The sequence below is a fragment of the Anneissia japonica genome, unplaced genomic scaffold (assembly GCF_011630105.1).
Source record: "Anneissia japonica isolate Jap-2015-1 unplaced genomic scaffold, ASM1163010v1 scaffold172582_len1462937_cov174, whole genome shotgun sequence".
Classification (NCBI taxonomy): Eukaryota; Metazoa; Echinodermata; class Crinoidea; order Comatulida; family Comatulidae; genus Anneissia; species Anneissia japonica.
Genome location: NW_022725666.1, coordinates 185,784 through 196,126, shown reverse-complemented (window position 1 = coordinate 196,126; position 10,343 = coordinate 185,784). Strand labels below are relative to the sequence as shown.

Here is a 10,343-nt window from a genome sequence, read left to right as displayed (position 1 = left end):
ATATATATATATATATATATATATATATATATATACATATATATATATATATATATATACCTATATATCTATACAGTATATTCTTTTTTCGTGGATTTCATACATTATTTTGGAGATCATGTTTTTTTCTTTCTTGTTTCATCGTAATGATTTACACGATACTAAATTGATCGTCAGCAACTATCAAATTCAAAATAGTTCCATGAATGCATTTTCTAATTATAACCTAAATATTTTCAGAAATTGTCAATTACATCGACCAATTTTGGAGAACCGTAAAAAATAGAAATCGGAATTCAACCACATGATAAATATGAATCAATAAAGCAATCAAAGAAAGTAAATTAAATTCGTTTGGGTCAATAATATAATTATTTATTAAAGATATTGGAGAATGAAATTCAATATTTCGAATTGCTTTCTTTGAACAGTTCCAGGATGTCAATCAACCCTACAGTAAACCAATCAGAGCATGCTATTCAGTAGGTGGGCAGGGCCAGAAATAAGCGCATGTCCCAAAACCTTACCAAATTTACGGAGAGATGTCGGTTTGCGAAACCATTACAACAATAAACAGGGGAAGTTTCAACTTCATATTATTTCCATTAATTTTGCACAAATTTTAAAATAAGCATAAAAAAAGATCATACGATCATTATTTTCATATACAAGATACTAGAATGTACAGATAGTTTACACAAGATAAATTACGTAATAGATTTAACATATCGATAAAGTCGTGTTTTTTCTATTTATATTATAAGAAAATTACCTCAAAACGAATAATAATTTCTAAAGACCTATGCAGCAGGCCTACTAATAACAAAAAATAAAAGAAATATTTTAACATAGACATTAAAGCTGCTATTAACATATATTCATTCAACTACACTATGTTATCATCAGTATCGACGGAATTACACCATGATTAAGATTGAAAATGCGGTTTTAATTAATTAATATTGTGAATAATATTAGCATACGTGTATAGGCCTTGATCAATCATTGTACAAAGCCAAGTGAAGCGGAGCATTTCAACGTCGTAACTCCTTTCCCTACATGCTACCCAAACAATAACTGTCATATGAAATTTATTATCTTTAATCAACAATCCTTTTAGTCTTACGTCATGATTAAGATTGAAAATGCGGTTTTAATTAATTAACATTGTGAATAATATTAGCATACGTGTATAGGCCTTGTAAAAAAGCCAAGTGAAGCGGTGCATTTCAACGTCGTAACTTCTTTCCCTACATGCTACCCAAATAATAACTGTCATATGACATTTATTATCTTTAATCAACAATCCTTTTAGTCACGTCAATTAATCGAAAGTTGCTTTCTATAGCAATTAATATTAAAGAACAATGATTGTTATCGCAAATGAACGTTATCGTGTATTTCCCAGAATTAAAATTTCAAACCACAAGAACGGAAGGTAAATTTGAAATTAAGGTGCATTGAATGTAGAAAAACATCAAGACACAACATTTTTTTCAGCTACGTTACCATGACATTACAAAAAAAAAAAAAAAAAAAAAAAAAAAAAACATTGTTTGGTAAATGGACCTTTTCGCAGAGCCCCGCCCTTTGGATGTTGTTGTTTAGGTCCCACAAAACGACAGTGTTTGTAAGACGCGCTTAATTCTTGCGCTGTTATGATTGGTCAGTTGTTAAGCTTGATTGAGACTCCGGAAAGTTATATTACAATACAACGCAACGCGATTACCAATAAATAATTTACTGCTAGGTATAAACCACATTCTATTCTTCGGGATTCCTGACTTCATCAATACGAAGAAAATTACAAACGCAGACGATGTTATATTTATTGAGTAAATAATTTTAACCACACGATACATATCTAAAATCACGTGACCCATAATGGGGAGAAAGTAATCTAGCGTTACAAAGCGTTTCTACTCTCCATAGATTAGCCTATTGTGAAAACAATAAATCAATGATAGACAAAAATTGCTGCTTGAAGCATCATTCAAAAGACATAAGATTTTATTATAAACTAATACTATAGGAAGCGTCATATTTGTATATTAGAAACATCTGGAAGACGAAGAGCAATATGCGAATATGCATAGTTAATTATGTTTGAAAAAAAAAATATTTTGTCGTACATATACATTATAGAAACCAGAACTGTGTTAGAGAACTGTATACCTTCTAGTGACGCCAGAGAGAGCTATTTCCCATAACATTTTCAACGGACTCGGGAGGCACAAATTCGAGGGCCCTTCCTTCACCCCTAGTCCGTAACCGAAAAAGGTGGAAAATCACTAGGAGTTGTACTCATATGCAGCGTTATTATTCGTATCACGTAGCACTACAAACTCATTTTGTACCAGTTGGCCGGATCAATAAATAATTATTTCTGAAAATACATTTTCTATTTAGTTACGAATAATTGATAACCAAATTCGGCATTTAATATGTAAACTGCTATTAAAGATTGCTTTCCTATTAAAAATCGCATCCATAGCTCCTTGTTTGCAGTTCACTGTCAAATTTATTTTAGCATGTGAATTATTTAAAGGATGCTTACTCGAATATGTTTTAACAGGCAAACAGTAACACTTCCATTACTTTAATGACATGACTTTTTTATAATTTAGTTGTTTACTTTTGAAATTTAAATTACTTTATTTGCAAACACGAAACTTAATAGGCCTATTATATAGCGATTAGGTTTACTGCACTTAGATATCTGTTTTTACTATACTTTACCTCATAAATATTTAATAAGCCATTTCGTAGTCTGAACTGCGCATGCCCGTATCTAAGGTTAATCGACATAAACTAAAGCTTTGTCTACACTATCAAATTTTCTTTGACAAAAAACTGTTGTATGCCCATATAAAGTCATGATGTGGCTATATATGGTCATGATGTGATGTCATCATGACCATATTTAGGCATGTCACATGTTTTTGTCAAATAAAATTTGATAGTCTGGACAGGGCTTAATATGTTGTGTGTATGTGGTGTATGTCGATTTGACCTCGAAGGCGCAGTTCAGACTAAGACATTATTTAGTAATAACAACATTAAATTGGTCAATTCCTTTCGGTACGCGATGTGGTAGTTTTGACTAATTTCTGGTGCGTGTGGCCAAAACACAAAATGAACATAGGTTCATCAAATAAATAAATAAAATATTACATGTTTAGAGATTCCAAAAACGTGGTTCTATGACGAAAAGGCCATCAACAACTAACGCAAAGTGACTCATTTAATAAAACGTCAAGAAGTACACAACGCAGGTCTGAGTTGTGGGTGACAAAGAGCCGATCAAAAAGACACTACGCAATGGGGCGTATTAAACATAATTTAATGTTGAGTCACAAGAGTTTTTTTTATCATAAAAAAATATATAATGCGCATTGCAATTAAAAAAAATTAGACGAACCAGGTAAACGGTTTGCTCTTGCGAAACCATGACGACCGTTTTGAGGCGTACACTCAGATACACAATGGGATACTCGAGTAGCATATAATCAAGATTAGACTTAGGTTTTTCTGGGTTTATTAAAAAAGGTCTATGGGAAAAAACATGTAATAAAAGAAAAACGATATTAAGGATACGGAGATAAAGAAATATACTCACTTTATAGACATCGAGAAATTCGCAGAACGTATCAAATTCGGTGTAAAGAGTGTTAAGCATATTTACAACCATCATAGGCGTAGCAGTGGAACAGATCGCTGTGAAGCCAACTAAGTCGGAGAACAGCATTGATACAGATTCGATGGTCCTAGACTCCACGGGCTCATCGCGCCAAAGTTTTTTGGCAACATCGGCGGGAAAAATTGATTCAAGTAAATCAACGTTCTTCTTTCTCTCTACATCTAACGCTTTACTAGTCTGTTCTAATTTGTCTTTTAGCTTGTCCATACGTCTTTTGAGGCCATCTTGAGCCTTGGTCTGCTCTCCCATAAGTATGACGTCACGGGTAGCATCGTGTATCGGTATATCGGCCAAATACAGGCCACGCCCGGTAAGTTCCTCAAGCTTTGCTACACAAGGTGATCCAAGGAACAGCACACAGTCCATTTCAAATATAAAGATCATCTGCCCTTTAATTTCCGTTGCCTACAAAAATAATGATAAAAGACTAGATTGACAGCCATGTTCATGTTGGTGAGGGGGTTTGTGCTAGTGATTAAAACTTCGTAATTCTTCTCATCAACAGTTATTTTTATTCACAGATGTATCATATCAAGAAATATATTAGTCTTAATTGCGTATTCAAAGATGTTTGTATGTAGAGGAATGCATACAAATGCCTAACCGTACACACAGAGATATCTAGGTACGTGTATACGTCACCAACAAAGCAGTATGCCTACGCAAAAAATGGGTTACGTGAAATGGGTGTACGCGATATTTGACGTGATGTCATCAATGCACGCGGAAGTATCAGTTTGTGATATTTGGCCATAATGCAGTCAATGTGGACTAACACGTGCTGTACTGTGAATGGTTAAATTTATTCCCCTAATTTACGCGGCTATACGTGCAATTAATCTTTATTAGTCCACTGATATGACATTAATGCACAGCCCCACGCGCAGTGTATTGTAGTATATCATGGTCTGCCGTCCATATCAGAAAGACTCACAACAGTTACAATTGGTGATTGTTGTGGTTATGTTTTAAATGAGGGTCAGTTTTGTTATGGTGCAGTACAGGAAGCTTAGAACGAGAGTCTTTGTAAGATTACACTAGGCCTAATTACCTATTATGCGCTTAAAAAGAATATAGACAAATGACGGTAGGTCGAAATCGAAACCATTTGGCGATTTATCAGATAATATTGGCAGTTACATAAGGCTATGCCTATGCAGAACAACGCTGCCACACAGTGTATATGATGTGGATACTTAGTGATATCAGTCAAACAATAACATGCAGTATATTAACAAATTTTAATCGTATTTGAAGACGATGGTTCAGACCATTAGACGTAATGTTGGTGGAATTATTGAATATTGATTCTGGCGTTAACAAATAGATTAGATGGCTCAGTTCGGGGTATTGACCGTAAAGAGCAGTGATTCATATAATGTCAATGTCATAACACGGGCATGCGAACTTGACTTTCAGTTAGATCAATTGTAATTAAAGTAATTTAAGTAACACATTGATCCTATTTTCGTAACTATAGAAACCGAACCCGCGCAACCGCAGTGCATCACTGGTGGGAATGAACGTTTCCGCCAAGCCCTGTCCCTTGGATATTATTTCTAAGGTGTAGAACTTTATATTGGGTAAACGTACGTAAACGCTTGTGTTTGCGGGACATACATATAGGCTTATTCCTGGCAATAGAATAATATCGCATTTTGATAGGCCAATTGTTATATTTGATTGACATTCGGGACAAGTTCATTAGGCAGTAACAATCCCTAATATTCGAATGGTGTATTCCGTTGTATAACATGGGTCATTCATGTTGTGTAACCACATATGCAGTATCAATTGGGGTCCAAATTTGAACCGTACCACCAGAGTGAATCGCATACAATTATGCAGTATGCTCTACCAGGGGCAGCTACGTAATGTAACGATTGCAATGAAAACATTGTAGCGACAGTGTAGCAATGTGATGGAGACAAGACTTCAGTATATATACACCCGATTCTGCTACTGTCATGTAGATACAATTACACAAACAATCATGCAGGCTGTGTCTGCACAGCCTGGAGAACAGTGTACGGTGTGTTAAATTTATAGAACTTGTGTAGACACAGCTTGTACCATTGTCTGTGTAAATATATTTAATGTCAGTAGCAGAATATGTGATCCCCTATTGAGCTACAAAATAACTCTTCTGATAGCTTTGTACTTGCTCTAAGTTAAACAGGATATTATCATTCACTTTATTCCGCTTTCCCCGTAACACCCTTGTGAATCCCTGTAATCATCTTCTAAGAATTCCTTATTGCACATCTTGTTTTTCTTCATAATTTTTCCTTACTCGCTCGCTTGCTGACACGAACAAGTCATGTTTCATAACTAAGCTATTTGGCCTCACTCTGACTTAATAACCTCTACATTCATGCAACCCAAAAAATTCATATTCGCAACCCCGTATTGAACGTTAATATCCAATGGTGGATATTTTTTGCTACCATTAGGCCTATTTTGCAAACATTCTGCTAGTATTAGGCCTAATTATTTGTGAACTCTGCACTGACTCTTTCTTTACAAATTATTGTATCGTTCAATAGCCGAAGGTATGCTTCTGGTTACTTATTCATGCCCATGAGGTATAATTTTTGCTGGGGAACTGAACTGCCAGAATTCTCAATCTCCCGGCCATCAGCGCAGTATTAACCAAGGTGAACAAATTATTTCTCTTTATTTTCCCATTGATTCGCTACAAAAAGTAACTAGCCAAGAGATATGTTAGCCTGAGAATGACTGAATTACCGGTTATGCAACGTTTCGTCTTCACAGGTATTATAAGCTTTGCCGAAAGCTATTTAGTTTTATTCTAATTATTATTTCAGTCTACTATCATCATCTGCATACACGTTCAATGCCATAGGTAAGGAACTTTCGATTTGCGCGACGACGCGTTCAACGCTAGGATGGATTCACTCATGCGTTCTCTCCACAACGTAGATTTGCCCAAAATGCATCCTAAAATCCACGCGACGAGGAGAACTTAATGTTCTTGCATGTGCAGATGACATTATTAGTGATGTCATTACGTTCTACGTCCCACCGCGTCAAGATGAAACTTGCGAACTTGTCTGATGACGACGTGTTATTGCGCGGCACGTGACTGCGGTAAATAGCCACTAGACGCACCCAGCTATCATTATTATAAGCTTCTGTAAGACCATGGTGAGAACAGCTTTAACGCGCTATTTCCGATCACTGATTGATAGCAACTTAAACACAAGCTGACGGGTTTGCGACTTTTTAGATCAAACTCATCGTAACAAAACGACCAACTGGAGAGGGAATTATGATTGCCCATCAAGCTAGCGGTTACTTCAACCGCGATAACAGGTCCATTAACTCAGCGAGTGATTCAGAAGTGTAACCTTAATTGCACAATGTCTAATAGGTTACATTTCAAATTTAACATTATACAATATAATATAACTTCGAATACATTCAACTTAATTACAGTGTGTACGTGTCTAAACTTCGAAATAGAACATGAGTTATTTTTAGAAACATAGGGCTCAGCTAAAATCCTAGAAGAGATATACTAATGATTATAATAATAGACTAACAATTGGAGATTATTCCACGATATAGCAGCTACCTACTCAGTATACTTGCATCCGAACCTGGTACCCGCTTATAATACGTTGGTGAAGATAGTTAATGTAGATAAAGTGCCTTGCAGTAAACAAATGGCCGGCCAGAGACACATTACGGAAATTGCCCATTTTTCATGATAGTAATGTGAAATAGGATTATTAATGTTTGCACTTCATGGTAAAAACATAGTCTGTCATCATTTATCTTTTCCCTCTAACATTATTATAGTGCTGAAACAGTGTAATATAAAACTCTAGTTATCATGGTAACAATAGATGTAGGCCTACGACCACGCCACCAAAACTATATTACTACCACACCAACGAAAAGACGAAGGACAGGGAAGATATCAAAAGCTTTCGAAAGAACATCGCTCCTGTAGGGTGGATACCTACTCTACCTTTCTTAAACAAACAGGTTACATAGAGGCCTACCAAATATGCATCGTATGAAAATAAATATAAACAAGAATAATGTTAGAATAGTATCATCTGGCTTGCTTATTATTGTTGTAGACTGTTTAATCGTTAAGAAATGTAAGCTCGCAGTAAGTTGAAAGTGTATGCATAACCATGCGGGAAATAAATTCTGCACTCTTTCTTTGAATTAAGTGGTTGTATACATTGTTGCATTCCGATGGTTGAATCAACCTGGTTAAGGAATATATAGGCCTAGGCCTAACCTATTGTAGAATATTGAATACTGACATAGTATTACTAAACAAAAATTAAAAGTAGAGAACCTCAAACAAGTCTGCAATATTGAGTAGGCTTCCATACTGCAAACAGTAGCCTAAAAGTGCCATGATTAGACGCGATCAGAAATATGTAAATCAACAATTTATATGATAACGAACATTATCACGAAAGTTCTTAGGATTCTCAATTACCAAGTTACCCCTTCACCAGGGAATCTCACACATTACTCAATGAGTAATATGGTGTTTACTATTCATAACGAGGATATTACGTCATCAAGAATTAACCAATCATCCTGTGAATCATTGTCGGCAATTCAAGTTTTCGTAAAATTCAAAAGGAGCGATACTAACTTCAGATAATATTTTCAATGTTTGTGTTCAAGAAGTCAAAATAAAGCCCTGTCCAACAGATTATCAAATTTTATTTGACAAAAAAATGTGGCATGCATAAATATGGTAACGATGACGTCACATCATGACCATATATAGGCACTTTATGACTATATATGGGCATACCACGATGTAAATCTCAGTAAAATTCAATAGTTTTCTATAGTATGTACCTAATGAACTTTTCCGTTTAAAGCCCCGTTGCTTCGAGAGAGTCGCTATGATGTTGAACAGCGTAAACGTAAATTAACGTGCGTTTGAAGGGGACATGCGCAAATTCCTGACTATTGATTAACGCACCTCGATTTCTGTTGTAATGGAAAATTCGATTAACATCCAAAAGGTTCAATAGAAGCTGATAACAAATGCGATCTTTTTTGCGATCTTCTGCGCCAAGTACACTCACAAAATTTTAAATCATCCAAGTGTTTGATTCTTTCTTTTTATATAATTTTTAAAACTAAATTAAAACGTTTATGTATCGCATTAACAACATAAGCAATAATACCGATTTGGACACTTATTGCTCGTTCAGTTTGACTCCATATCTAAGTGCAAATGACAGTTCGTCAGGCTTAGACTAAATAACCACACTTTTTGAAGAATTAAAACGGATGGATAATAATAAGGACACGTATTTGATAGTACACATTTGACAGCAATTAACTTTAAATGCGTAAAATGCTCTTAATATTTATCTTAACTGATATTGTGAATTAATAGATTGCATACTGTTATGGTAAATCTTTCAATAGTTTGGCACCTGCAGAGATGACATTGATGAATAACCTGTGACCACATCGTCTCGACCATATTAAGTATTCTGGTAATGAACTAAAAGTTTAAATGGAACTCCGATAACCATGATATAAACCAAAAGTGATTAGACACAAAAATATTATAGGCATTACCGTAAAACCTCAAATAGAAGCTCAATAGGTTTAATGTCAAGAAGACCATCTCGAAAAGAAGTCCCTCTTTAGTTTGCAAAAGTAACCTCATGGGTTCTAATAACCAAGATATTATTGTCTTCTTTTCGAGATAGTACCACTACATTCAAACTGACGTTATCTATGATGATTATCATAGCATGTAAGTATCTATATTTTTCTTCTTCTTTATTGTATACGCAAAAAACAAACAAATGGTATAATAGGAGCCAAAAAAGAGACAAGTTTAGTCGAGCTTAGCCCCTTTCTTAACTATCCCCCTCAGCCCCAATAAATAAAATAAAATAATCCTATCATAGTTAAAAGTAAAAACAAATATGAAACAGAATAGTTGGAAAATGTCGTAAAGTGCGGTAGCAATTTTCCAATTATTTACTATTGAATAGAAGCCCATTCTTAGTTTGCAAAAGTATTCTTGAAAAGAAGCCCATCCCGAAAAGACGCCCATCTCGAAAAGAAGCCCACCCCGAAAAGACGCCCATATCGAAAATAAGCCCATCCCGAAAAGACGCCCATCTCGAAAAGACGCCGTCTCGAAAAGAAGTCCGTCAAAGGGTCCTAAGAAAAGAATCCATGTATGTAGTTCATACAAGGCTATCTAAAATTCCTAACCAAATTAAATGGTACGGAGCCATGTAAAAAAACCCTTTAATTAAGCTCTAAAAACACATGCTTGTCAACGAGTGACAATTAAAACCTGTCTTTAATTGGACATTAAACATATATAATTATAAACATGCAAATTTCTATAATTCAATTCTCTTTGTATCAATTATAATGTCTGCTTATTGATTTCTTTCTCAAATGGCGATATTAATTCCACATTCATGTAATTGTGGTACAGAACGTTGGAATTCAAAGTTATTTATTTTCAAATTTGTAATCTGTGACACTTTTGTTGCTGAAATTGAATAAATTGAATCTAAATAAATGCAATTGGACATTTTTGGAACTGAACAAAATATGCGTCTCAAAATGTCTGCATACAAATGTGAAATGCTAACCT

General features: G+C 34.9%; 1 protein-coding gene across 1 annotated transcript in view; it reads right to left on the bottom strand.

The window, feature by feature from the left end:
- Nucleotides 1-10,343, bottom strand: part of LOC117112797 (guanylate cyclase soluble subunit alpha-2-like) — a 46,700-nt gene that overhangs the window by 9,125 nt on the left and 27,232 nt on the right. Inside the window, exon 6 of the mRNA XM_033255968.1 lies at nt 3,620-4,105. Within this exon, the coding sequence (XP_033111859.1) occupies nt 3,620-4,105 (486 nt within the window). The remainder of the gene's footprint in view (nt 1-3,619; nt 4,106-10,343) is intronic.